The 27,948-nt window shown below is 51.9% G+C and overlaps 1 protein-coding gene across 6 annotated transcripts; it reads right to left on the bottom strand.

Annotated features, from left to right (window-relative positions):
* Nucleotides 1–22,330, bottom strand: Rarg (retinoic acid receptor gamma). Of its 6 annotated transcripts, none has more exons than XM_051190001.1 (10): nt 22,109–22,330; nt 21,301–21,358; nt 17,150–17,475; nt 6,278–6,426; nt 5,168–5,309; nt 4,368–4,528; nt 4,034–4,210; nt 3,580–3,784; nt 2,964–3,122; nt 1–1,271 (listed from the first exon to the last, which is right to left on the bottom strand). In XM_051190001.1, exons 3-10 carry the CDS (start codon nt 17,331–17,333, stop codon nt 1,072–1,074), a joined length of 1,377 nt encoding a protein of 458 aa, XP_051045958.1. In that variant the 5' UTR covers nt 17,334–17,475; nt 21,301–21,358; nt 22,109–22,330; the 3' UTR covers nt 1–1,071. The 6 variants fall into 6 exon arrangements, with proteins under 6 accessions (XP_051045958.1, XP_051045957.1, XP_051045960.1 ...); XM_051190000.1 differs by having other exon boundaries at nt 22,027–22,330; XM_051190003.1 differs by lacking the exon at nt 21,301–21,358.
* Between the last annotated feature and the right edge of the window lie 5,618 nt (nt 22,331–27,948).

Below are 27,948 nucleotides of genomic sequence, written 5' to 3' on the forward strand. Positions count from 1 at the left end.
TGAGTTTCCATCACTTTATTTTGCAAAAATAGAAAACTCAGCCATATGCGATACAGCGGGGTGGGAGGGGAGATGTAAACAGAGGGGACGGGACAGCACCCTGACCCCCAGAGAAAAGGGGGGCCTGCAGGAATCTTATTTGGCAGCTAAATACAAACAAGGGGCACTTGGGGGAAGAAAGGAGGGGTCACAGAGGCCCTGGGCTCCCCCTCCCAAGACCCCTGGAGGAAGGGGTCATTCCAGGGTGTAAACAAAAGCTAATAAATAAATAGAGGCTTCCTCTGGGTCACGGTGGATCAGCTAAGCAGCATCTCCCCTCCCCAGGCCAAGCTGCTCTGGGGGGTCAAGGGTAGAAGGCACTAGAAGAGGGATCCCTGGCCCCTCTGTAGTGTAGGAGGGTCCCTGCCTCGTGGCTGAGATGGGGGCAGGAAGCCAAGGCACGAGACAGGGCTAAGGGAGGGGCTTGTAAAATGGAGGGCCCAGCATGAGCTATACCTCAGCAGAAAGGTACAGAAAGGGCTAACGCTTCTCCCTTCACCCTCAGTCCCCACCCCAGAAACGCAGGGTCCAGCCTGCCTCTATACCTGGCAGGAAGAGGGGGCACAGGGGCAGTGTGCATGGCAGGTTCATCACACAGCGTTAGGCACCCAGGGTAGGGCCCAAGGGTGGGCTCAGCCCTCCTTGAGAGCCCCCTTTTGGTCTCTAGTGTTCCTGTTTGCTCTCAGAAGCCCAAGCACCTGGCAGAGGATGGGGCTGTAGTAAGGCAGGGTTTCCTCCTGCCTGGGGAGCCTATGGCCTGAATCGGACAGGCAGTGCTGAGATTTTAGAGTCCAGACCCAGGTTCACCCCTCCTCCGGTTCTTCTGGTAGGTGCAGAGCAGTCCTCCAGGACTGTAGAGGGAGCCAGTTAGAACAGGACAGGGATGGACACAGGCACCCCTAGAAACTTTGGCAAAACAATGAGCTCATGGGAAAGGTGGGGAGTGGGCAGGGCAGGTCCTCCCCCAGTCACTAGTGGTGTCTGGGGAATGGTCAGTCTGCTGCCTGGAGCCCAGCCCCACAGTGGGGTAGGTCAGGGGCCCTGGTCAGGTTGGGGACTTTGGCCTGCTTTGCCCTGGCCCCCTGGAGCTTCATCCTCACTGGAAGCCTTGGGGTGGGGGCCAGGCTTCGAGGAGTCGTCCTCAAACATTTCAGGGTTCTCCAGCATCTCTCGGATCAGGGGGGGCATCGGGCCTGGAATCTCCATCTTTAGGGTAATGGCTCTTTCTGCTCCTACGAAGACAGGCAAAGAGGCTTGGAAGAGCAGAAGCACATGGGTAGAAACCCTGTCCCAAACTTCCTTGATTTGACTTCCCTGGAACTCACAAGTGTTCCTGGGCCAGACGGGGTAGCACTTCCCAGTACCTAGCTCACTCTCTCCTTTCATGTGGTTCCTAGGTGTCCTCAACCTGCCTAGAGCTTCTACCTGAACATTATGCAGCCTATTTTCTCATTATTTCAGGCTTTCTCTTTTTCTTTGCTCCTTTTTTTAGGGATAGGATCTTACAATGTAGTCCTAGCTATCTTGGAACTCTGTCAGCTAACCTCAAACCTACAGCCGTCCTTGGGGTAGGAGGATGATGTCAAAGCATCAGTCTTGTTATACTGATCTGGTTGGCCTTGAACTTGAAGCAATCCTCTTGCCCCAGCCTCCTGTGTACTGGAATCATAGCCATGCACTACAAGTTTTTCAGATGCATTTTCTTTTTAGTTTTCTGAGACAGGGTTTCTCTGTGTAGCCCTGGTTGTCCTAGATCTCACTCCGTAGAGCAGGCTGGCCTCAAACTCACGGAGATCCACCTGCCTCTACTTCAGGAATTCTGGGATTGAAGGCCTGTGCCACCAATGCCCAGCATCTTTTTAAAACTGCACTGTGGGTCTGTGAGATGGCAGATGGCTCAAGATAATATGCTTAAACAAGCACAAGCCCAAAAACCTGAGTTTGGTCCAAGAACCTACATAAAAGTGAAGAGAACCAACTTTACAGAGTTGCCTTCTGGCCTCCACACACATACTATGGCACACATGTCACACACACAATAATAAGTAAAACATTTTTAGGGCCAGTAAGATAGCATTTGTCACCAAGCCTGGCAACCCAAGGACCTACAATGTAGAAGGGAAACTGACTCCTGTAAGTTACCCTCTGACCTCTACATCATACAATGACAAGAACGCCCCACCATATACAATCAATCAATAAATAAATGAGTAAATATAAAAACAATTTTTTGAAGACCACACTGCATGCAACTGTGAGCCCCATGACACAGTACAGCAGCCAGGCTCCAATGTCTAGAACTTTCTGGCTATTCCAAGAATAGGCCAGTTCTTAATAACTTTTATAACAGATAATGTTCACCAAATACTCATGTTACAGGCATACTTCTGAGCCAGCACTGCTCAAGAGAACTCTGTAATGATGGAAACATACAGGCTAACTTTGAACCCATGAACTCAAAGTAATCCTCCTGCCTCAGCTTCTCTAATACTGAAATGGTAGGCATGAACCACCACCCATCATGCATGGCTCCATGCCAGGCTCTCAATTCCCATCTCAAAGTACACTACGTGGTGAGTTCATTTAGTTCTTACAATAAGCTTTTGAAGTAGGATTAATTTTATAACCCAACCAGTTTCCAAACAGAAAAATAAGGAGGGCTAGGGTGTCGCTATGAGTAAAGTATTTGCCCAATACATACAGGGCTTGGAGTCCCACCCTCAGCAACACACACACACACACACACACACCAGCAACCAAACCAAAACCAGAAAAGAATCTGTCCAAAATCTCTCCAGGAGGATATAATCAAGCTAGGACTCCATTCAGGAGTTCTTAGGCCTTCTCTCTTCCTGCCTGTGCCTGCCCACCTGTGTGACTCAGGAGCCCTGCAGATCTGGGAAGGGGGCTGACTCATAACTCACCCTTGGTGCTGATGCCACGGAGGTCAGTGATTTTCATGAGCATCCTTGGAAACATGTAGGGTTGACTGGGCCTCCGTCGCCGGGCGTAAAGCCTTAGGGCTTCCAGCAATGGCTCCTGCAGCTTATCCACTTTCTCAGGTTCCTCCAGGTCCATGCGGTCTATATAAGTACAATGGGATGAGATAAGGAAGGACACAGTGGCAGGTGGCTGACTCCCAACAGACCCTCTTCTGAGAGCCTCAGAGTCAGACTGTTTTATCAGCCTCTTCACTGTTGTCCCTGGGACCCCCAGGTTATCTCCCCTGATGTTAGGCCTGCCCTTACCTATAACCACTCAGCAAGGACCTCCTGCTCTTGTCTAACATTCCTACTAGATTCTCATCTCAGCATTGTGGCCAGGGTTTCTGAGTTCCCTAGACTCTGCCTCCTTCTTCTGTCCTTAGCTTGGTTAGTCAGCAAGGCTATATATGATCTGAGAAGTCTATGGGATGGGGTCAGTGTTGACAATCCCAAGGGAAGAGACCCTCATGCTTTCCCACCTGGTCAGAGAACCTGTGGATGAAATGTGGTGGAAAAGGAAGCCCATGCAGAAAGACACCAGGGGGCGCCCCCGCACCTCCACAGATGAGGCAGATGGCACTGAGCAGCCCTGTCTCTGTGTCATCCATCTCCAGGGGCAGAAGCTGCCCAGCAAAGGCAAAGACGAGGTCTGTAAGGGGCCCAAAGCCAGCATTGTGCATCTGGGTACGGTTCAGGGTCAGCCCATCTGAGAACGTCATGGTGTCTTGCTCTGGGGTATACCTTGTACAGATTCGAAGCATCTGCAGGTTGGGGGTAATGACAATGCTTAGTTAGTGCTGCCCCTGAGGAAAAGTTCTTAAGTAAGTTTGGTGCCCAGTAAGTAAATCCTGAACCTAAAGGAGTAAGGCAGAAGGGTGGAACTCTGAGATTGAAAAGGGGAGGTTAGGTAAATCAGGAGGCAAAGGCTAAGACAAAAAGAGCTTTGGTAGACAAGCAAAGAGGTGGCAGAAAATGGTAAAACTGGTCCAGAACTCATAGGCCTAACTCACTAGGATGTCCAGGCAGGCAGCCTTGAGCAGAGTGATCTGGTCAGCAATGCTGAGTCCTGTAAAACCAGGCAACCGCTTAGCAAACTCTACGATCTTGATGATGCATTTGGTGGCCAGCTCACTGAACTTGTCCCACAGCCCCAGGTCCAGCTGGACCCGGTGGTCTGCACTGGAGTTCTGCAGGGAGTAAAGATGAGTTTGAATGTGAAGGCTTCCCTTGGGACCTCTCCCCACTACAGATGACCACAGCGCTGCCCATTCCTGAGGCAGGCACACAACACCCTCACCCAGCCTGTGCCCACTCCTCAGCGCCCAGCCTGTGCCCATTCCTCACCGTGGTGTACTTGCCCAGCTGGCAGAGTGAGGGGAATGTCTCCTGGTGGGCTTTGCTGACCTTGGTGATGAGCTCTTCTAACTGCGGACTCAGTTCATAGCTGTCAGGTGAGCCCTCTTCCTTTACCTCTTTTTTCTTCTTGTTTCGGTCATTTCTTACAGCTTGGAGTTGGAGACAAAGCGAAGGGTCAGGATCCTCACAGTCTCCTTTTAGATGTCCTCTCTCACCCTAGTTTAATGTGCTCAATTCTCAGTAAGAATATATATTTCTTCCCTGGAACTGTAATTAGTGCCTTAATTTCCCTATCTCCTACATAAGCTCCTATTTCCAGGCTGGTTTGCCCCTGCCCCACCCAGGGCCTGTAGCCATGCTCCCTCCCCAGGCCAATTTGGCTCCATCCTGCCCTTCCGGTTGCCCTGCAGGAGCTGGGGATTGAGGGGGGGCAGGATATGCAGGCAGGATATCCACTTATAGCCTTGGCAGCACAATGGTGGGGGGGGGATGGAAAGGAGGGGCCAGCCTGGAGCCATCTCAGGATCTGTCCTGTGAAAGAACAGAGGAGAGGGACCAGACCAACCCTCCTGCCCACTAGACAGAATGAATAAAACCCTAGTGCCCAGGTTTCAGAAGAATGCTCAAGAAAGGGGAGAATAGTAAAGGCTGTGGCCTATGGGGAGCCAATCTAATAGGACTGGTCTTGGAGAAGAAAACAGCTACATGCAGGCTAGGTCTGAGAGTCAGGGAAGATGGAAAGCAATGGGGAACGACCACAGGATAGGACAGGATGGGAGAGAACCTACCTTCCTTGGACATGCCAACTTCGAAACACTTTTGTAGCCGGCAGTACTGGCAGCGATTCCTGGTTACCTTGTTGATGATACAATTTTTGTCACGGTGACATGTATACACCATATTTTTCTGGATGCTTCGCCTGAAGAAGCCCTGCATTTGGGATCAGGAAGAGTGTCACTGAAACAGGACGCTGGGCTAGGAAAACCGATATTTCTTACAATAAAGGTGGCCCTAGGCCTGACCCAATCTGTTTTCTTGTTTGTTTTGATTTTTTTCGAGACAGGGTTTCAGTGTAGCTTTGTAAACCAGGCTGGCTTTGAACTCACAGAGATCTGTCTGCCTGCCTCTGCCTTCCTCTGCTGGGATTGAAGGCTGGGATTAAAGGCGTGCACCACAGTTGCCTGGCTTTGTTTTGTTTGTTGTTTGTGGCAGGAGGAGTGCTGGAGAATGCATGCTAGAAAGCATTCTATCACTGAGCTGTATCCTTAGCCCCTCACCCAATCTGTCAATCATCCATACACAGAGCAGTCCCTCATCCCACATGAGACAAAACTCATGTGAACATAGCACTTGGGACGCCCATCTTTAAAATACCTCTTCTTTATTATATTTATTTATTTTGTTTGTGTTGGGGGTAAAGGGCACATGTGTAACCACAGGGTACAAGAAGAATTCAGAATAGTTACTTTTTTTTTTTTTTTTTTTTTTTTTTTTTGAGACAGGGTTTCTCTGTATTGTTTTGGAGCCTGTCCTAGAACTCACTCTGTAGACCAGTCTGGCCTCGAACTCACAGAGATCTGCCTGCTTCTGCCTCCAGAGTGCTGAGTCTAAAGGTGTGCACCACCAACACCCAGCCAGAGTAGGTACTTCTTTTCCTTATGCTATGTGGGCCCCAGGATAAAATTCAGGTTGCCAGGCTTGGCACCAAACACCTTTTCCTATTAACCCAACTAAAGGGAAGGGTGCCCCTTCCATGACATTGTTTTTGGTAAGAGGGTCTCTTTGATGTGTTGCTGAGGTTTCAGGTATGCAAAGCAAGCATTCTGCCTCCAGGGCTACATTCCCTACCTTGTGTCCCCATCTGAGTTCTCAACCCATCCTCCCCACCATATACACACCTTGCAGCCTTCACATGAGCTGACCCCATAATGGTAGCCGGATGACTTGTCATTGCATACAAAACATGGCTTATAGACCCGAGGAGGCGGTGGGGGTGATGGAGAGCTGGGCACCATTTCCTCTGAGCTAGTGCTCTGTGTCTCCACCGCTGGGGGAAAACCAGTATGAGAAGGTCAGCTGAAGCACTCTCATCTAATGACCTCTATGCCCTTGGACCTGCTGATGACAGCTGTTGTCACCAATGTTCATAAGCCCTTAGCAGGTACTCCCCCCACCCCAGAAAGCCCAGGCAGCTACTGTCATTGCAGCCTGCTGGGATTTCAGGCCCCAACCACCCACTCACCCCACCCCAGAAACCCCCACCTGGTCAACTATTATATATCAAGGCTCATTTCTCCAAATTCCAGACCAAGGCCAACCTAGAAGTTAATGTCTCTGCTCTGTTTCCCTGATCATAAAGTTGGAGATATGGTCCACTGGTTAAGAGCATTGGCAGCTCTCCTAGAGGGACCTAGTATTCAATTCCCAGCATCTTCATGGTTTGGTTTACAACTGTTTGTAACACCAGTTCCATGGGATCCAGTTCCCTCTTCTGACCTCTGTGGGCACCAGGCATATACACACTACACAAAAATACATACAGGCAAAGCACCTATACCAAAAAAAAAAAAAAAAAAAAAAAAAAAAAGGTTCAGAGTGGAAGGGTTAGGACTCACTCCCTGTCACTCTGGTAACCATGAGTTCTACCAGCCTCAGACTCTAGGAGCAATTAGGGCATGGGCAGCAGATGTGGAAGTCAATGGGCCAGGTACAGGCCACCTACAGCTGGCACCTGGCTGAATGACTTAATTCACTCCAGAAATTTCTCAGATCAGAAGGGAAGCATAACCGGTAGTGTGAGCAGATCAGTTTTACACAGCCAGCTGACAATGGAGACAAGGATCTCAAGTCCTCTGACCAGAGCTAAGTGGCCTTTAGTGAAAGAAGCCAGAGAGAGACAGGTATTTGCTCAGATCCTTAGGTCTAGAAGTAGTGTAGGGTGAACAGAGTCAGGTGACCTAGGGTAAACAGCCAAGGGGGAAAGGAGCTATCTCAGACCCTCTCTAAGCCAGGTTTCGCTCCTGAACTGCCTTAAGAAAACAGCAACTGTAGTTTGTAAGGAGTCTTACCCTAGGCCCAGAGTAGCTGCTAGGGATCTGCCACAGGCTATGTGAGTGTGGGGCTCATCCTCAGAAGCTCAAGACATTTGGAAATTATTTAGCCTGAGGGACCTGTTGCCCACATTGGAAGGCCCAAGTGATTGGAAGAAATCCTGAAGACCCTCAGTGAACTTGGAACCCACCTCCTGTACATATCCTTCCTCTGACCCTCTGTAGCCCACCTGGTCACAAGTCCATCTGACCCAAAGCAGTAAGAGGGAGGCCCCAAAGCTGGGGTTCCAGACCAGTTCCACCCACCTTACAAAGAGGGAAGCCCTCCCCATCCACCCCACCCCACCTACTAATTAGCATAAGAATCCTGATGGAATTAGATTTCCACTGAGTGGGGGCAGAAGGGTGCTGGGAGTTTATTCAAGGCTGGGGGCGGGGCTGGCTGTGTATAGGTGCTGAGAGGCGTGGGAAGGACTGGAATGCCTTTCAGGTCCTAGCTCTTTCAGCCCATCCTGGGGTCCCCAGGGCATGAGCCTTGCCTGTGCGTGGGGTGGTACTCTCTCCTGCACTGACACCCTCCCTACCCACAGAGCACTACCCCATTTCCTCATTTCCTCTCTTGCGCAAGGCCTGGGTGCGGTCAGACTGGCATGGGGTAGCACCAGCCAATTGTAAGACAAGGCCCCAGAGAGCCTGCCCTTGGGCAGCTTTTCCCATCTTAGTGGCACTGTCACCCATTCTCAACAATCCTCTGGCACATCCCCACCCCCTGTATCCTAAAGTGCAATCCAATGACTCTGAGGTCACTGTGCATGGAGGGAACTAAAATGCTAACAGGGTTTTCTGGTACGAAGGGCGATAGCCTCTTCAACCCCAAGCTGAGACCTCTACAGTGGGATGCTGTTCCTGGACCAGGAAGGGGCCCCTGCTGAGGAGGAGGGGGTGGGCTCTGGGGTTTTCTCCTTTTAAAGCCCAAATTGCTGAAATTGAGGAAATTCCTGGCCAGGCTGAGCGGAGCTTCAAACAAACTCGTTATAACCGGCTGTAAACGCTCCCAGCTGCGAGGCCCAGAGTTGAGCAGCCCAGAATTCACAATCTAGCATACATCTTGAAGACACAAACTTTTCTGTAGGTCAGCATCACACAGACACAAGAGCAGGCACACTGACTGTGGGCTCCTTAGCTGGGGCCAGAACTCTCAACAGGGGCACTCACAGACGTTAAGCTACACTCACTCCAAGTGGGTGGGTCACACCCAACACTCAACAGTGGGCTACAAATTTACAAACCAGCAACTCTATCACCACACAAACCAAAGTAGGCCAGCATTGAATACCAGGACACCAAAGTCCCCATCTAAGTGTCACAAACGTACCATCCAGCTCTACTCTAAATCACTTTCCCTCTCTAAGAGTGTGGCAGGCAGGAAGCCTGCTGTTGGTTTTGTGTGCCCACCAGAACCCTACTGGCCAAACTTACTGCCTCAAACCAAAATGCAAAAACATTAAGATACCAAGCCCAAAAGGTCTCCAGAGGTCTATCTGGGCCCTGCCCAGGGCCACTGTGGCCAACCCCCACCCCAAGATATCTCTACCTCAAAGGCCAACCAATGTGCCTAGTTCTCCAAGATCCTGGGCATGACAAGTTTAAGAATTCACAGAAATTTGGTGCAAAGTATTAGTGTCATGTTTTCTCACACTTTAAATAGCACACTTCAGTTCTTATCCCACCTAACCCCAATACTGTCTCCTGTCTGCTACCTCCCTTTCCCACTCTCCCAGTTGTTAAATCTGAGCAGCTCTGCCCTGGAACAAAAAGAAAAAAAAAAAAATCTGAACTTGTAAACAGCGTTGCAGAGTGCCAAGGAGCGAGGCGCGTTGGCGGGGGCTCAGTGACCCGGCGTGCGCACTCCCCCAGCGCCAGCCACCCCGCCCGCTACCCACCCTTCCCAGAGTGCCCCCGAGCCTGGGTCTGCAGTCATCCGTACCCGGGTTGCGAATTCAGTGCCAACCCCCAGTAAATCTGGGCGGGGGGGGTGTGTTCCAGGCTTCTATCCCAGCCGCTCCTCAAAGCCCACCCCCGCCAGGCTTTGTGGCCCAGGCTTCAAAGCCACTTCTCATCTGGACTTTATTTTTACTGCCTTTCAGTCCCCAGCTTTTTATTACCGCTCTGGAAAGGGGTTCCAGGGCCCCATGCCTGGCATCTCCCATTACAGAGAAGGGAAAGATGGATATTTGGGGGCCTTATGATTGTGCTCTCCTACCGGCTGTCAATTCCAGACCACCCCCAACTCCATACACTTGGCTTTAAACTTTTCGCTTCCTGCTGAAGTTGTGCGTTGGAGCCATAGAAAAAAAGTCATCTGTCAAGACAACCGAATACACACTTCCAGTTTTGTTTTGTTTTTGTTATTTGTTTTAATGAAGATAAATACAGAATCCATCCTTCACGCTCTTCTATGCACCACCCCTTGCACCCCACAAGCAGAGCACACAGGATATTCTCTAGAACACAGCACTTTCCAAAACCGCCCCCGCAGCCACGCAAGGCACACGCCCTCCCGCCCTCACGCCACAAACATCCCCACACTGGGCCACGCACATCTGCCAACCCAGGCGGAGGATGACAGTTGTTAGAGAGACCCCCAACTCCACACCCACATCTACTAGGCAAAGGGCTGCACAAGCCAGAGATTCACAGGCTTTATGATTTTTTTAAATGCTCCCAACTTCCCGCAAGGACTTTACAAACGTCACCCACGGTCCTGGGTGCTATATCCCTCCGAGACTAAGGACTTGAGAACACACTAGCAACATACATCGGCCTCTCCTATCTCCAGGAACTCGGGAGTGGCATCAACCAAAGCACTAGCTAATACCCACCATAAAAAACACACAACTCCAAACACTACAGCACTCACGCAAAGGAGACAGACTCAGGCCCTCATGTTTAAAGGGCCAGTACCTCACATAGAAAGGACCAGAATACCCGCTTGCACCCCAGGCCCAAACTTTACATACAGAAATAGCAAGCACCCGCGTCTCGTACACCCAATACTCAACCCCCGAACTCGAATACCTACATTGTAGACTGGCAGGTTGTGCCCAGGCAAAAGACTCAAGTCCGGCGAAACAGGAGCTACCAGTGGCTCTGCGCAGCAAGCCGGCCCCGGGCCCGGCGGCCCCATACAGCCGCCGCGGACCCGGGGCAAAGGATTCCATGCAGTCGTACATCGCAACCCGGCTTGGAGAGAAACTGGGTGCTAGAATACCAAGGACCCGCAGCCCATTCCCCCTCCTCCCCCCGTAGCGCCCTGCTCCTGGAGGGGGGAGGGGGAGGGCTAGCATAGGGCGCTGAAATGCATGGGGGGTAAGGGGTGGGCGGGGAAGAGGGGGGGATCCCCAGCAAGGGAAAGGACTGGGCGGGGCACGAAGGCGAAGCAGTAGCTTCTGCCTGGGTCTGGCTCACTTAGGGTGCCTGGGCAGCTAGCGCTGTGGAGACCTTTTGTAAAAGCAGAGCCTGGAGGGATGGGGGTGGGGCTTGGAGAGTGAAGGGGGCCGGGCACAAGATGAGCAGAGCGGGGAGTGGAGCACATACACATTCGCATACGTCTACTAGCTGCGCGGCGCACGCGCTTGCTTAGACACACATCTGTGCACGCATTTATCTTGGCAGGCAACACAAATTTGCAAACGTGCAATAGTGCACAGGTTTATCTGCACTATTCATAGGTGCCCGAATTTGTGCAAATACACCTGGCTCAGGAAAAAGCTTGCAATCATGTTCTCTCCACAGACCGGGAGGTTTTGCACGCATTTGCACTTAGGCGCGTGCCCAAGTTGGAATTGGGGGAAGGAGTGGAGGAACCAAATGCACGCATTTCCTTTCACAGAGTCTTGCCCTCTCCCTTTCACCCTTTCTTCGGCATACAAGTCAACACAAGCAAGGGTGTTAAGGATGGCTGCGTAGAGAACCTTGTGATGCCCCGCGCGCCGCTGCTTTCTAGAGCCAGAGGACCTGTGTTACCTCCAGCCCCCTCATTCCGGCGCTCGACTCCTCCTACTCCCTTCGTGCGCGCGCAGGCGCGCGCTTCGGACCAGCACACTACATTCCTGCGGCTCGGCGCGCGCTACCGCCTCCTTCCTTCCCGTTCTTCCCACCCCCGGTCCAAGGGCCAGAGCGCGCTCCCGCGGTGAACTCTCCGGGAACCCCCCTCGGGGCGGGTGGCCGGGCGCGCTCACCTCCTCCTGACCCGGCCCCGCCCCACCCCGCCCAGGCCGTCGCCAGCTCCACAGCGGAGCCCCCCCCCTCCCCGCAGTCCCCTCCAGCGCAGCGAGAGTCTACCCCTCCTAGCTCCGGCTATCCTTCCTCCGATGAGGGCTGGGCCACCTCCCTCAAAGTCCCCGAAGCTCTACCCCGCGACTGACACTCCCAAAGTGCCTCGTCTGCCTCCCTCAATGCCCTCTCCCAGAACCCGACTTCACTTTTGGAGCACAAGCAACCCGCTAAACTGTCCCTACCGTACCAAACTGCGACTCAGACGAAACTGCTCCCCCTCCCCATAACAACTACCCCTACCCCGAGTTTCCTGGACTAAGCCCCCCCAGCAGTAACTGGTCACTCACTGCTCGGGGGCACTTGTACCCCCACCATAGGAAATAGCTGCCCCTCCTCCCTCAGTGCCACCTTGAGTGCCCCCCTGGGCGCCCTCGCCGGGAGGAGAGTGTGAGGATTGGACACGTCACAAGTTTGCCCTCCACGGCAGCCTCGAATCGGGGACCCTGGCCCTGGGACAACGCCAGTGGCGGCGACTCCCGGAAACCGCCCCCTCCCCCGCGCCCCGCCCGCCGGCCGCCCGACCGCCCGACCGCCCGGCGGGCCGGCCCAGCCGGCTCTGTCAGCGCCGCTCACACGGGCAGCGCCCGGGAGCGGGAGCAGCGCCCGGCCCGACCCCTTCCCCCGCCCGGCGGCTGTGGCTGAGCCAGGGCGGGGCGCACTTTTCTAGGAATCTGCTGTACGGAGTCGGGGTCGCACTGGGGTGCTGAGAGAGTGGGGCGCCTGCTGGAAGAATAAAAAGCAGGAAGGGGTGCCAAAGTAGGCAAAGAAGGCGGGAGCGGGGGAGGGGAACGGGTGGCTGCCAGGGACTCAGGGGGGCAGGGCTGGGGAGGAGGGCCTAAAATGCGGATGGCGATGGTGGGCTGGGATGGACCGGCAAACTGAGAGCTTGCAGCAAGGATGCAGTGAAAGACAAGATCTTTTCAACCTAAGTGTGAACTTTCCCTTCATGACCCAACCCTAACACTCCATTTCTGAATCCAACCGTACCCCTCCCCCAAAAAAGTGAGGGATAAATTCCTTAATTGGAATAGGGCCAGCAGAAAAAGAAAAAAGAAGAGTACCCCCCAAAAAAAATTAAGGAGAAAAAGGCCTTGACTAGTCAACTCCGGGCTTGTAAGTTCCCCTTCCCCCTCCGAAATCTGAAAGGTCCCAATTAAGTCAGGCCTGCCTGGTTGGTAATTAGAACCAGAAGTGGCCAGGCCACAGGGAGGGGGTTGGGAAGAGGGCACAAGAGTGGGGGGAGGGCTCCAGGAAGCCAAGAGTTCTCAAAAGCCCCCCTTTCTCTTCCCCAGATGCACCCCACTCCTCATCACCCCATCTGTGTGCTCCGAAAGCACCACTGGGGGAGGGGCCTTCCCACCAGGGTTTGGGTGTCGGTCAGCACTTCCCATCAACCGCAGCCCCTACCCAAGACCCAGTACTACCTAAGGTTGAAGGCAAAATGGGGGGATCTAATGCCCCTCTTTACCCCAAAGCGTCCCCCCCCACCCTTATTGCAGCAATTAGACCCATTAGCCTTCTAGCATTTCATGGGAACCAGATGTTCCCCCGCCAGCCTTGGTGGGGGCATGAAGGGGGGGTGGTGCCTGACTCACCCCTTATGATCCCCACCATCAGGGTGCACCCCCCTCCCAGCTAGATCCTAGAAAAGCTGGGTCCCAGGGGCAAAGAATGTGCCCCTCCCCCACGAAGAAGGCCAATAGCACTCAAGCTTCCAGTCTGGTCACTCTCCAAAGCTCTACCAGTCCCAGGCAAAGATTGGGTTTGGTCAGGACTAGGTTTGGGGGGCAAGACAGCTAAATTTTCTCTCTCCTCATCTTGCCACCTCTAGATGAGGTTTGAGGATCACTGGCTTGGCATTCTTCTTGCTTAGTAACTTTTTCTTCCAAAACCTCACTCTAAAACTTGAAGGGGTATTTCAAATTGAAGTAGGCCCCTCCGCAGAGGGCAAGTCCTAAAGGACAGGTCCCACCTGAAGAGCACTAGGAGGGGGTCTTCTGAAGAGAAGGAGGGGTTAGCAAATGGAGGTGTGAAAGGAAGGGAGAGACCCAAAGCAAGGACGTGAGCAGCTCTTGGCAGGATGGGGGCTGGGAGAGGGTAGGGGGCCCGGAGAGGGGGGGTGCCGCCTGGGCCCCAGCAGCGGCGGCAAGCTCGGCTCCCCCCGCCGGAGAGGTTTCCTGTTGCAATCAAAGCCCCGTTTGTGTGGGCCTGGAGCTGGAGTTGGAGCCGGAGGAGGAGAGACTGGGAGGGGAGGGGAAAGAGGCAGCCACTGGAGGGTTTTTTTCCTGGAGGAGACCTAGCTGCCGCCTGCTTGCCACCTTCAACTGCCACGACTTGCTTTTCTTGCTTCTTTCTCCCAGTGCCTGGGCCCCCTCTGGATCTGCCCCTGTACAGCAGTCCCTCTGGTTTAGGTCTGGGCATCTCCATTTTAAATAGGACTTATTTTCGCCTTGGCCAGCCTGCCTTCAATGTCTCCAAGTGACTTAGCATGGTAGCTTTTGGGCTCCCTGCTCCACAAACACTGGTCCCTTGGCCATGGCAGTTATTACCACCACAGTATTTGGAGGACAGCCTTTGCCAGGTCTTCAAGAACACAATATCCCTTCTCTGCCTGCACACTTCATCCCTGCATGTATGCATGCATGCATACACACAGGTGCGCATGCCCATACACTCCCCTGTTTTCCATGCACACAGGTCTATGCTTGCCTAGCTCAGCAGCACATGCTCCCCTCACCTCTCCCCTCCTCCATCACAGGGTTCTAAGATGCCTGCCTCACCCACTGAGGCCCGGGAGAGCCCTAACAGGTGGAGCAAGACTTCTCAACAAAGATATCCCCAAGGTGCCAGAGGCTGACTCTTCAATAAGATCCAAAATCCAGTCCCCAAAGAGAAGCTCCAAGACCCTTCTTAAAACATCCTTATTCTACATGAGAGACAGGGCTGTATGGGAGAATGTAATGAGAGAAAGAGACTCAAGGTGAGTGTAGGTGTGGCATCAAATTTATGACTGTAATCCACCCCTCCCATGTATGATGGATCATCACAACCAAAAGGGGACAGCAGATCAAAGAAAATGAGGTGGCACCCTCTCATCCTCTGGCCAGTCACTCTCCCACCAAGGGAGGTTCCCTAAACTCCAGGATTCCTGCCTCTTTTCTGTACTATCACTAGGAGCTGGATGCCCCACCCCAGGCACACAGTCTGGACCCAGGCCTTCCCTCCTCCCCACTCACCTGCTACCTCCCTGCCTGGGCCTGTCCCTCTAAGCTCATTTGCCTCACCCTCTACAGCTGCCTTCCCTGGTGCAGGCTCTTCTCTGGAATTTCTCCTTGCAGTTCCCATCCTTCAGGGCAGCCTTGGAGGATGGAGCTCAGCCTGGCACTCTCTCCTTCCTCAGCCTCACTTGAACCCTGACCTCCACCTCCCTGCATCCAAAATAGAAGAGCACAGGGAGAATGTCACTGGGTACTGGCCCTGTCTCTGGGCACTCTCCCTGCTACCACTATCTTTCTCTTGTTTCTTTTTCACTCCAGGTCCTTTAGTTACCTCCCTCAGGCCCTGGGAAGATCAAATCCAAGAGGTCAAATTGTATGATTCTCTGTGAGAAATACATTCACGGGAGATGAGGCTTATTCCCATTGCCTGATTCAGGACGGATTCATGGGATGACATTGAAGAGGAGAATCCAGCTGAAGTTCAAAAAAAAAAAAAAAAAAAAAAAAAGAGCTCTGTGCTCTTTCACAAACTCTGTATGCCACATGGTAACCTCTGTTGAACTACAGTCATGCCACAGGCAGTCTCTACCAAACAGCAGAGCCTTACTAAATACCTCCTGATTCTTTACATTGCCTGTGTATTGCATACACTGGAATTCTGTGTATGAGCAGTCTCAGCAATGCTGCACACACACAAACTGCACATGGCCTGGGAGACACATACACACACACACACACTTCCAGATAAGCACACTTTCCAGTGGTGCTGCCTGCCCAGGGCAGTCGCTCCTATGGAAACCCTCCAAGTATAACCCCTGAATCAGGCAAAGTCTCCCCCCAACCCACTTCTTTTACTTAGCTACAGAGCTATATCTTTTTTTTGTTGTTGTTGTTGGTTTTTGAGACAGGGTTTCTCTGTGTAGCCCTGGCTGTCCTGGAACATATTCTGTAGAGCAGGTTGGTCTCAAACTCAGATATCCATACTTCTATATCCTAAGTGCTGGAATTAAAGGTGTGAACCACCATGGCAAGCTAAAGAATGTATCTTTATCTTTTTCTTTCTCTGTTCCTTCCTTTCAGGTAAAGCTTTCACTTCATCTCTTTGTATATATTCTGTCACATTATACACAGATCCCTATGTCAGAAAACTAGAGGCCAAGGCACCCCACCCCAGCCCACCTCACTACCTGTCATGGCCTGATCAGGAGGGACAATCACCAAGTGGACAAAGAGGGGTCCCAGATAGAGAAATGAGGCTCAGGTCTTACTTGCTATCAGCATTTAAAGGCTTAACACAAAGAGGGCAGGCCTGGGCACAAGCAGGGATCTGCACAGTATTCAGTATGCAGGCACTATTGCAGACCTGGAGGGAGGGGAGAGTCCAGGGACAGGAGGCTGAGGAGGGGACACTTCTGGAGCACCTTTGCACCATTTTAGATTGTTTTGTGGATCAAGGGCCACCTCTTTGTCACCAGGCTATTTCTGTCCTCCTTGGAACCTTTAAGAACTTTCCAAGAGAAGTGGGCAGTGGTGATGAACACCTTTAATCCCAGCACTTGGGAGGCAGAGGCAGGTGTATCTCTGTGAGTTCAAGGCCAGCCTGGTCTACAGAGCCAGTTCCAGGACAGGCTCCAAAACCACAGGGAAACCCTGTCTCAAAACAAAACCAAACAAACAAATAAAACATTCCCAGCCCCACACATCTTTAGACACCTGGCACTAAGTTTCCTTCCTATTTGCAGCCTCAGAACAGCCATCTTTCCTCTCCATCACAGAGCTAGCTGACCAACAACTTCTCAGGTTCTAGTCCACTGTCTGTCTCCCCCACACCTCCCAACTACATGTAGCCTTGAAGAACACCAGACTCACCCTCGAGTGTCTACACAAATGTGTTCCCTTCTGCTAGATGAGTGACCCAGGAGGCAATTTTAGATCCACAAGTAGTTTTATGGCCCACTTCTTTAAGATCATATTTGAACAGAACTCTCATTACAGATACTATCCTCAAATACATCCAACTCCACCCCCCCACCCCTCTCCCATAGGCACCACCATTCTATTAGACCAAAGTCCCATTCCCTGCCCACCTTTCCAACAAGAATATCCATTTTCTATATTGCCCCCTACCCATTTGCCCTCATTTTCCAAGACCCCTGAGACTTACACAAAGAGGCCATCTCCTTGGGGAGGTCAGGCTGGCCCAGGCCCCGGAAGCTAGGACTCAGCATTTCAAATGGTGGCGACCCTCTGAGTGCCCCTGGGAAGGCAAAGGGGAAGCCTGCTCCTGGGTAACCAGATCCAGGCCCCAGGGCACCAGCCGGAAAAAGTCGCTCCTTATTGGTGGCCATGGCAGCTGCGGTGTAGGAATCCCTTGGAATTTGCAGTGGGCGGGGGTGGTCTTCAGGGGCAGCCCCGGCCCATGCCCACTGACCTGGCCTGGGAGGCTCCGTGCCCACCCTGGCTGGCCTGCCCACTGGGGCTCCAAGGGTCCTGGAAAGAAATAAAAAGCAAAGATAAGACAACACTCAGTGTGAGGCCCAAAGCCACAACTATCTCTCAGTTGGCCTGTATTACCCTGACATTGGGTACTTGCAGTGTCTCAGGGTAGGCAGCAGATGCTAAGAAATTCTTCAGTTTAGCTTCAGGGAAGGGTAAACAGAGTGTCTGAGGTGAGCAATGATCTGAGGACATCTGGTGGGGAGATTCCTAGACTGAAGCATCAAAACTAAACATCTGATTTAATCCTCACATCTCCATTTTAAAGATGAGGAATCTAAGATTTAGTGACTGGTTTAAGATTACATGTTTGTAAAGAGTGGATTTCAGATTTATTGATTTACTTATTTATTTTGGTTTTCAAGATAGGATTTCTCTGTTGCTTTGGAGTCTGTCCTGGAACTCAATCTGTAGACCAGGCTGAACTCGAACTCACAAAGATCCACCTACCTCTGCCTCCGGGAGTTCTAGGATTAAAGGCATTAAAGATGTGCTCCACCACCACCCAGGGGTGGCAGGGCCAAGATTTAAACACTAAGGCTGGGGTTTATAGCTCAGTGGTGCAACACTAGCTTAGCATGTAGCAAGTGCAAGATCCTGTGTTTGAGCTGGGCAGTGATGGCATATGCCTTTGATCCCAGCACTAGGGAAGCAGAAGCAGGTGGATCTCTGTGAGTTTAAGGCCAGCTTGGCCTACAGAGTAAGTGCTAGGTTGGCCGGACTACTCAGAGAAAACCTGTCTTGAAAAAAAAAAAAAAAAGATCTTGATACCCAACACCAGCAAGGAAAAAAATATCAAGCTAAGCATGATGATGCACACATTTAACCCTACCTAACACCTTTGATCCCATCCCTCAAGAAGCAAAGGCGGGCAGATCTCTCTGGGTTTGAGGTAAGAGCTTGACTCAAAATAAATAAATAGTTGGGCAGTGGTTGTTCGAGCCTTTAATCCCAGCACTCAGGAGGCAGAGGCAGGCAGATCTCTGTGAGTTTGTGGCCAGCCTGTTCTACAGGATGAGTTCCAGGACATCTATGATTGGTGGACACCAAAGTTAAATCAATCAATAAATAAGCAGGTAAACAAAAAGTAAATAAGTAAAAGATAAATTCAAACTCTAGTATCTGGGCAACAGCAAGCAAGCCACTGTCTCTGTTTTAACACCTGAGTCCTATATGGCTTTGGAGAGTACAGTGCAATGGTCACATACAAACACGCTGCACTGATATCTCCACTTACTGGCTGTAGGACTTGGGAGGAGTTATTTCATCTCTCTGTGTCTCACTTTATCTACCATTTGAGAATAGTAGGGCCCACCTGTTAGTAAGGGTGTTTTGAAGATTCAATAACTCATCATGTGCACATGTTAAATGCTATGTCAATATTTTATACTTTATACTTCCTGCATGCCTCATTTAATTATCATTTCCTTTCTGTCTTCCTCCATACTCCTGTTTCTCCTCCCTACTCTTTCTCTGTCACCAACCATCCCACATTCAGCCCAGATTCCCTATGCCCTCTGCCTTCTCTTCTTCAAATCGGGGATGCTGGTGGAATCACGAGATGATTGGGATACTAGAAAGTCCCTCCTTACCCTAAGTTCACAGTGCTGCTCCTCTTCCTCCTCCTCTTTCTCTAGACCCTAGAAAGCTCTCCCTACATTCTTTCCTAACTCAAATATAACTTCTCCCCACCCCTGAAAATTTTAACCTGAACCTAGGAAAGGAGAAAGGAAGCCTGAGAAAAAGGAAAGAGAAATCCCAGGGCTTACCTGTGGCTAAGGGAAATCTCCAGATCCATTTACCATGTAAATTCATGGACTGGGAGAGTAACTACACTAACCAGAACTGATGGGATAAAGAAGGGCAGAGGACCACAGCAAGGGTACCCCACAGGTAGGCCATAGGCATCTCTATATCTCTTTCCATTAGTCATTGTTTCTAAGATCAATATCTGACTGGTAACTGTGTTCCTCTGGTTTTTCCTCTCTCTTTCTCTCATTTCTCTCAACCTCCAAACTCCTAGGATTAAATTATAGTTGTAAGAACTCAAAACCCAACATCATCACCCTTCACTCAGCTCCCATGTGAAAAGGAGCCCCTTTTCCTCATTAGGTACCACCCATAGGCCCGGGACCCTCCAACTCTTTACTCCAGTTTCCCCCAGAGTCCTAAAATATTAACTCTGAGCCTCCAGCCTTCTCTTTTTCCTTCCCTAGCCAATGAGGTCCTCATCCCAAGTTAAACCTTGGTGGAACCAGGAGTCCAGGGCCCCTAAGGCCCCTGGGCCATAGCTCAACAGGCTAGGCTACATTCCAGGTGGATTAACCCCTCCAATGCCAAGAGTGATGAACTAGTAGAGCACCCCCAACCCAATCCCCCCCCCCCAGATTTTGCATAGTCTGGGAATAGGTTCTCCACTCCAGCCATCTTTGTCTTGGCATCTTACCTAAAGATAAGAAACAGACCTCTAGGGTCTCTAGGGTAAGGCAGGGCTTCAACAGGAGGCATGAGGGAGACATGCTCAGCAACCTCCTCTCCCTCCCCCACCAAGGATACTGAGTTAAGCAAAGGACAAGCCAACTCTCCCTGGTCCTGGCCTTCCTCCTCAACTATCTGGGAGAGGAGACTTGGGGGTAAAGAGGAAGGAAGGCAGTAAAGATTCCTCTCTCCTAAGTCTGGTCTCTTTGGAAAAGGTGTGTGTGTGTGTGTGTGTGTGTGTGTGTGTGTGTGTGTGTGTGTATGCTTCAGTCCCAGGTAGAAGAAGAGAGCAAGAAACTGAAGATAGCAACAAGTGAAAGGAAATTCTAAAAGAAGGCCTTAACTGTCTGGGTTCTTCAGGGGACCTGCAGATGACACAGAACACTTCCCTCTTCCCAGGATGCCACCTCAGATGGTGTGGCCTAGAGGGCGGGGCAACAGACTTGGGGAAAAGGTTCTTACAAAGCTGCTTGTCTTAGAGATGAGGTGGAGTTGAGGGGAGGGCATGGATGAAGGGGGCTGCCGGATGGAGGGGGGCGTCTCCCTGCTGCCATGCCCGCTCCAGAGCCTTGAACAAAGCTGCTCTTGTCATCTGCTCTCCACCCGCTGCCCCCCTCCCCTCTGTATAAACACGACCACCTTTTTCCATGACCCCATCTCCAGAATGGGCGGAGAACCCAGGCATCCTCTGCTCCAGCTTGAGTCCCCAGCCCGCTCTCCAGGAGGCAGCAGTGGGCTTGGCTTCCCTGGCTCCCTGCCATTCTTGGGGGAGTCTAGACCCTTGATTCCCCACCTCTCATCCTCAGGTGCCCTCCCTCTAACACACTGGCCCCAGGGAGGGGCAGTACCCAGGAGGCAGGCAGGCAATGCCAGTGGAATGTGTGTGGGCATCAGAGGGCACGGGCAGGGTGGGGCAGGGGGGAACTGGAGGTGCCAGTTAGGTGGCTTTGTGAGCCAGAGGTGGGGGTGTGCCGGGGTTGCAGGGGGCGTGTCCTGTGCTGCCTACCAACTCTAAGCTACTGTGTGTGTGTGTGTGTGTGTGTGTGTGTGTGTGTGTGTGTGTGTTTGGGATACCCAAGCTTCGGGCACCCTGGACACACACACTCCCCTTAACCTCCTCCAAGTCTTTTCCTTATGACAATGGCTGTGGTCCTCAACCTCAACTCAGTATCTGAAGAATGGATCATAAGAGTGGGAACCTCCTCAGCCTTTGAGAATTAGGATTCCAACTGTCCAAGTCTGGAGCCCTGTAAGAGGATGTCATCTAAGCATTTTGACCTGGAGTCCTCTCCTCAGGCATCCCTGCTCCCCTCTCCCCGTGACCACCAAGCATATCCTTACCCTCTGGCCTCTGCAGAGATTCCCTCCTACATACTGGGCTAGGCTGAGGTGAGGGGACCTGGTGGCAACAAGAGAAGCTCTGTCAATGGCACTCCAGGACTAGGACTCCTGACCCTGTCCCAGTGTTCTAACTCTTCCTTTGTTCCATTGGGGCTTCCCCTCTTAGAATACTCTAAATGAGCCCCTTCTCCCCCACCTCCTTCATTGGTTTACTTGGATAGTTGGGGATAGGTCTGAGGAAACCCTGACCCTGCCGTCCAAACTCCACAGACCATTTTCTCACCACTTCTTCCCAGCTCCTGACCCAGATAGCCAGAATCACTTGCTAGACCCTTTCATGGTCTCTCAGCAGAGACGTGCTATTATACTGGCAAAAGGGTACTTGGACCATCAGATCCACCCTTCAGTACCCCCGCCCCAAGGGGTGGAAGAATGCCACCGAAGGGAACCCTGTCTTTTCTGACATTCCAAGTACAGGATAGGTTCCCTTGCCCAAGTCTTTCTCAAATGCTTTCGCCCCCTCCCCCCAATACTCACCAAAAATCAAGGGCAGATAACCCGGTTCATTCTCAGACTGTCTAAAATCTTCGCTTTCCCTTTCCCTTCCCAGGTCATTCCTAACCCCAAGTTGGGGCAGAAAGCCCCTTCGCAAGCCGGGCTAACAGTCTGGCCACCCCCGGAGGAAAAGGACCCCCGAGGCTCCCGACGCCCCCGCCCCCGGCTCACTTCAGCGGAGGACCCCGGTGTCCACGGCGTCCACGGCCCGAGGGCGGGCGGGAGAGCGAGCCGGCTTCCCCGCCTGACTCACCTGGAGGGGAGGGCGGGGGAAGGAAGGCCGCGGAACCCCGCGGCGTCGGGCGGTCTCGGGGATGGAGCGCGGTGTTTGGGAGTCTCGGAAATGGGGGGCTCCAGGGGGCACGGCTCTAGGCTGGGACAATCCCGGGGCCTCTCGGAGCCCGCCCGCCCACGTGACCGCCCCAAAATATCCGACACATTTTCTCCCAAACCGCACACTGACTCCGCAGGCGGGGACACGGAAAATATTTTCTTTCTTTTTCTCCCTCCCTACCCCCCCACCTCCCTCCCTGCCCGGCTCCCTCCTCCCCCTCCCGCCCTCGCTCCTCCCTCCCCTGCCGCCTGCCCCTGCCCGGCTCCCTCCTCGGTGCCCTGGGGCTGGGGGGGGGCGCTGGGCGGGGCGGCCCAGGACGCCTGGGTCTCTGCCCCTCCCATTTGCTGGGCTTCCGTGGCTCCATCCCCGGGAGGCCCGCAGAACTGGCAGAGGTCAGTGTCCTGGGCTCTGTGATGCCAACTCTCTCTGGCGCTTTCCCCTTTGCTGCCATTTGGGGAGATTGAGTTGTCCCTGTCCGCTGTACTCTGCCAGGCCGGTCTCTGGTACCTCCCAGGGTAGGAAGTGGGGGACGTGGACACTCCCAGGACGTAGAGTGATGGTGCAGGAGTGTGTCAAAGAAGAAGGCACTGTCCCCTTTTCTTAGTTATCCTCCACCTGTAGGTCAAAGCAGTCTGTTTCCCTTTGCCTGGCCTTCTCTGTCCTATAGCCTAGGAGCAAACTGGTTTAACTAGCGGGTGTGTGTGTGTGTGTGTGAGTGCTGCGAATTGGGTTCACAGACCTCCTCCCTCTCACTATGCCTGCAGTTGGCTCCAGGAGTTAAGGCGCGTGGGTCCCCGGCTGCCAATATTGTCCCCACCTTTAGGCTTGGATTTGGAGGGAGAGAGGCTGGGAGGAGGGCTAAAAGAACCTGGGGGGGGGGAGTGGGAGGAGCCTTGCGCTGGGTGTGAGGGAGAAAGCCCAGGCGAGGGTGTGTGTCTGGCTCAGCCAGCAAGGCCTGCCTGGCTGCCTGGTAGATGCGCCACGAATGTTGTTGACGCTGGGTCTCTAGAAGCCCAAAATCAGTGTCTATTCTCTGACTTCAAACAAACCAAGACCGACAGACTCTCAAACCTAGAGAGAAAAGCCAATAGTCTGACTCCATTGTACAGAGCTCAGGCTAGAGAAAAGTGAAGTCTAAGGTCTAACGCATAGAACCCAAGCTCTCCCGCAGGGGTAGTCATGAGTCTGTCCTCATTGGACAGACTGGGTCAGGCCCTAGCCCAAAGCACTCCCAGGGTGGCCAGCACCTGGGGAATGGGCTCCTCAGCCACATCACATTTTCCACCCTAGCATTACTCTGCTCTGGTCTGGCTGCCACCCTAGGGGCCAGGTGTCCCCCCTCCTGGGAAAGACTTCTTTCGGTAGCCATTATCAGGTGAAAGAGAAGGGGGAAGAAGAGGCAAGTCTTGACTGTCCCAGGAGACCAGAGACATCAATGAGGGTGCAGACAAGCCCTCCTTTTCACTCCAGGGCTGGGAAGAGCTGGGAATAGGTACTCCAGGGTCCTGTCCCCAGGTGGCCTGGTTGCTGTTGACTTTGCCGGTTACCCTGGGAGCAGCTCTCAGCAGTGTGGGAGGGATGTGTGTCAGGGAGTTGGACCCTGGCATTCAGGCTGGGGTGGGATGGTGAGCTGCCTGTGTGGCAGGAATCCTGCCAGGAGGCTGCAGTTAACCCCTCCTGCCCTGCCCTAGTGGTGGCTGGCGGAAGGAGGGGCGGGGCCCAGCTGCGGTTTGGGAATGTGGCCCTGATCCCCCTCCTCACCCCACCCCATCACATCTGTACTTGGTTTACAGTGAATGAGTCTCCTGTCCTCATGAACCAGGCTTGGGCACCATTCCCTTCCTGCCCAGGCACTGGAACATAGACCCAGGCACCACCCTGCTCAGCTCTCTCCACTGGCTGTCACTTCTCTCTGCTCCTCCTTTCACCTTTAGAGGATTTCAGGGCCTTGACCCAGAGACCAAGAATTGGAGCTCTGAGACTGCAGCTTGGGGTACAGATGGGAATGGAGAAGTTAATGGGGAAAGCATCCAAAGGGACAGTGAGTCTAAAATTCCATTGTTTCTGCCTTCCCCCTTTGTCTTAACTTGTCGATATGCCTCCGTCTCTGTCTTTTGGCGGGTGTTTGTTCATTTATCCATCCTGGTTACTATAACTTGAAATTTCCTTTTTTAGCCTATGGCTGGAGTGGGAAATGGGGAGGAGGTGATGTGATGGCCAGGAATATTTTCACTGTAGCCTCTCTCATCAGTAATTGTCTCTGCCCCTTGCCCAACTGCTGGGGTTTGTAACAGAAGCAGTTAGCCACAACAGGCAGGGCCGGGTGACAGAGGCCTGCAATCCCAGCTACTCAAGAAGCTGAGGCAGGAGAGTCACAAATGTAAGCTTTGAGCTTGGGGAGGTGGCTCAGCAGTTAAGATCACTTGCTACTCTTGCAGAGGACCTGGGTTTAGTTTCTAGCACCCACATGGATGCTCATAACCATCTACAACTCTGCCCTCTTTTGATCTCCTTGGGTACCAGGTACTCAAAGTACACATGCAGGTGAGTCACTCATGCACATAAAATAAAATTAAAAAAAAAAAAAAAAAAGGAAAAGTAGGGCTGGCTAGCTCAGTTTCTTGGTGCAGCATTTGATTAGCAATATAGAGTCCTAGGCTCAAGTCCCTAATAATATAAAAATAAATAGACACAGAAGACTGAGGAGTTCAAATGCTCCCTTCTCTACTCTGCATCTTGCAAATGAGATTCAGTCTATCCAGGATTTCCCTCTCTATCGTGGTGGAGGGAATCTCTGCTTCCTTTTCTTTACCTAAGATTAAGCCTATTTCTAGGCTTTGCTCTATTTAAAGATGCTCCATTTGCTCACTGTGGAAGGTCAGAGAAGTGATAACCCAGGGGTCCTAGGATCATGCTTCTTGCTTTGCTACCTTTAAAAAAAATGCTTATTATTTTATGAGCATGTGTGTGTGAGTGTATGTAAGTGTACCCACCATGTGCATTCATTGACAGTAAAGGTCAGAAGAGGGCATTTAGCTGGGCGGTGGTGGTGCATGGCTTCAGTCCCAGCACTCAGGAAGCAGAAAAAGGCAGATTTCTGAGTCTCAGGCCAGCCTGATTTACAGAGTAGGTTCCAGGACAGCCAGGGAAGCATGAAGAGACCTGTCTTGAAGAAAACAAAACAAAAGGAAAAGAAGAGTGCTTTGGATCCTCCAGAACTGGAATTATAGACAGTTGTACTATGTGTCCCTGGAAGTGAACCCAGGTCCTCTGGAAGAGCAGCAAGCATTCCCAACCGCTGAGCCACCCCTCTTGCCCCCTTTCCTACCTGCTTAACAGAGCAAAGAGCAAGAGTAGTTCAGGGAGAAGATTCAAGAATGTCTTCCTGGCCCTGTCTTTGCCCTGCTACCCTACCCTTGTCCCTTCCCACCAACATCAAGACACAAAATGGGTCATTTTCTCATGCTCAATCTGGTCCTGCAGGCATGTCCCAAGTCACACTCAGAGATTGCTGGCAGATGTCTGTGGGGGCTGGGGGAAGCTGGGTTACACTCCCCAAGGACATCATTAAGGCACACAAGTACTAGAGGGACTTGGAGACCAGGGCACCAAGGGAGAACATGATGAAAACATGTTTTGTACAACACGTGTCCTTTCCTTGTCTCTCCTCCCCTCCTTTGCCCACATCATCCCTCCAGGTATCCTCTATGCCAAGGCTACCCTCAGTACTTATTCAATTTTACCCTTGTACTGGGCCTATCTGTGCTTGCCAGCTGGTTGGCTCCACTAATGTGTAAGTTTGTGTGTGGAAGCTCCTCACAGGCCCCAGGGCTATCCAGATCTCTGTGTAGAATAAGGCCTTGGTTTTGAAGCATAATACTCTAGGACTACTCTGTACTGCTCTAAGAATTTCTTTTCCAGCATATACCATTCATGAATTCAGCAAATTTGTATTGAACAGACTATGCACTAAGCCCTGGGAATACTTATATATGGTCCCTGCCCTTGTTGGCTCAAAGTCTGCTGGAGGTGTCAGGTGTTAACTAAGTAGGGCAGGTAGGATGAAGAGGTGCTGCAGGAAGGGTATATTTACACCCAGCCAGGGGCATCAGAAAAGCTTTCTGGGAAGAAGAAAAGGAGAGAGGAAAGTTGAGGTCCTAGCTCTCAGTCATGTATATCACTCTGATAAAAATAAGAGGGGGTCCCTATTCCTGTGCCACCCCCACCCACACACACACACACACACACACACCGTCCACTATACCACAAGGAAGGGATAGTAAAAGCCTCCTCATGGTAGGTAATGCTGTGCTAGAATGATTTCATTTATTCCTTCTCGTGTTCCAAAGAGTAAAACTGAGGCACAGAAAGGGAAGAATTACAGGTTTGGGCTTGAGATTTACCATACAGAAATCAAGGCTCCAAATTGGCAAATTCTCCAGCATGAAGATTCTTGCATTTGCCTGGCTGGAGCCTCCTGGGGAGAAAGCTTTCTCCTCCCTGTATACTCCACCCTCCCTGTAGATCCAGCCCTGACCTGCCCCATTCCCTGGAGCTAGCATGTCTGCCTCCACAGTTGCTGCAGTGTATATGAGGCTAGTGCTCCAGGTGTCTGCCAGCAGCCTGTAGGCGGGCGCAGCTGCCTGTTTTGAGCAGAACCTGCTTAGGGGAGAGAGGTCTTCTCTCTCCTCCATCCATTGCCCAGTTACTCAAGTTCTAACTAAGGGTCTTCCTTCAGCTGCCTTTTTTAAGTCCAATGCTTGGGATCAGACCCTTATATGTATTTAGTAAGGGCTTTAGCACAGAGCCACACACCAGTTGGACAGGTTCTTCCTTCTGAAGAAAAGAATGGAGGGCCCTTTGGAGGAGGGAGCTGGCCTCTTTGTGGCCATGCCACCTCTGGAGGTGGCAGAGGTCATGGGACCAGTGGGGTTAAGCACCATCCCTGTTCTGACCTACTTTTCTACCTGTGCCCACATCCCCTGAGGCCAGGGTGTTGGGTGGGGCCAGCCTGGCATCCCTGCACCCACACCTGGGACTTCCCCTGATTGGAAACTCCCAGGACCCAGGCCTCTTGCCTGTTCTGCCAACTCCCACTAAGTGCCTGAGTTCAGCTCACCTCCAGTCAGATCTCTGCCAGTCTCCTCCCAAACTACATCTAGATACAAAACCAAGAGACCTCAACCCTGTGGTCCACCCTTTAGGGTCCTCTTTGATATCTGGCTGCCCATTATCTGAAAAAAAAATTTTTTTTTTTTTTTTGAAGAAAAGATATGGGGCAAGGAAGAGGGGTTTGCAGGAAGCTACCCTTTGTTGATCACTTACTCTGTGTCAGGCATGTACATAATCTCACTTAATACACACCAATATGACCCAGCAAGCTCATAGTTATCACCCTCCTTCTATAGAAGAGGGAGAAGAGCAGCAGAGAAGCTGAATGACTTGCCCAATGTCACACAGCGAGGACATAGACAAGCCACGACGATAACTCAGACATTGGCAATCATGAGATCTCTTGTTCATAATAGGCCTTCTATGCCTTTCCAAGAGACTTGAAAATTAAATATAACCTAATTCAGCATGATACACACACACACACACACACTTTCTATCTGCATGTATGCCTTTATTCGAGAAGAGGGAATCAGAATCAACTATACATGGTTATGAGCCACCATGTGGAAATTGAACTCAGGACCTCTGGAAGAGCAGCGAGAGCTCTTAACCACTGAGCCCTGAGCCAGCTCTCCGGCGCCCTC

The sequence above is a fragment of the Phodopus roborovskii genome, unplaced genomic scaffold (assembly GCF_943737965.1).
Source record: "Phodopus roborovskii unplaced genomic scaffold, PHOROB, whole genome shotgun sequence".
Lineage (NCBI taxonomy): Eukaryota > Metazoa > Chordata > Mammalia > Rodentia > Cricetidae > Phodopus > Phodopus roborovskii.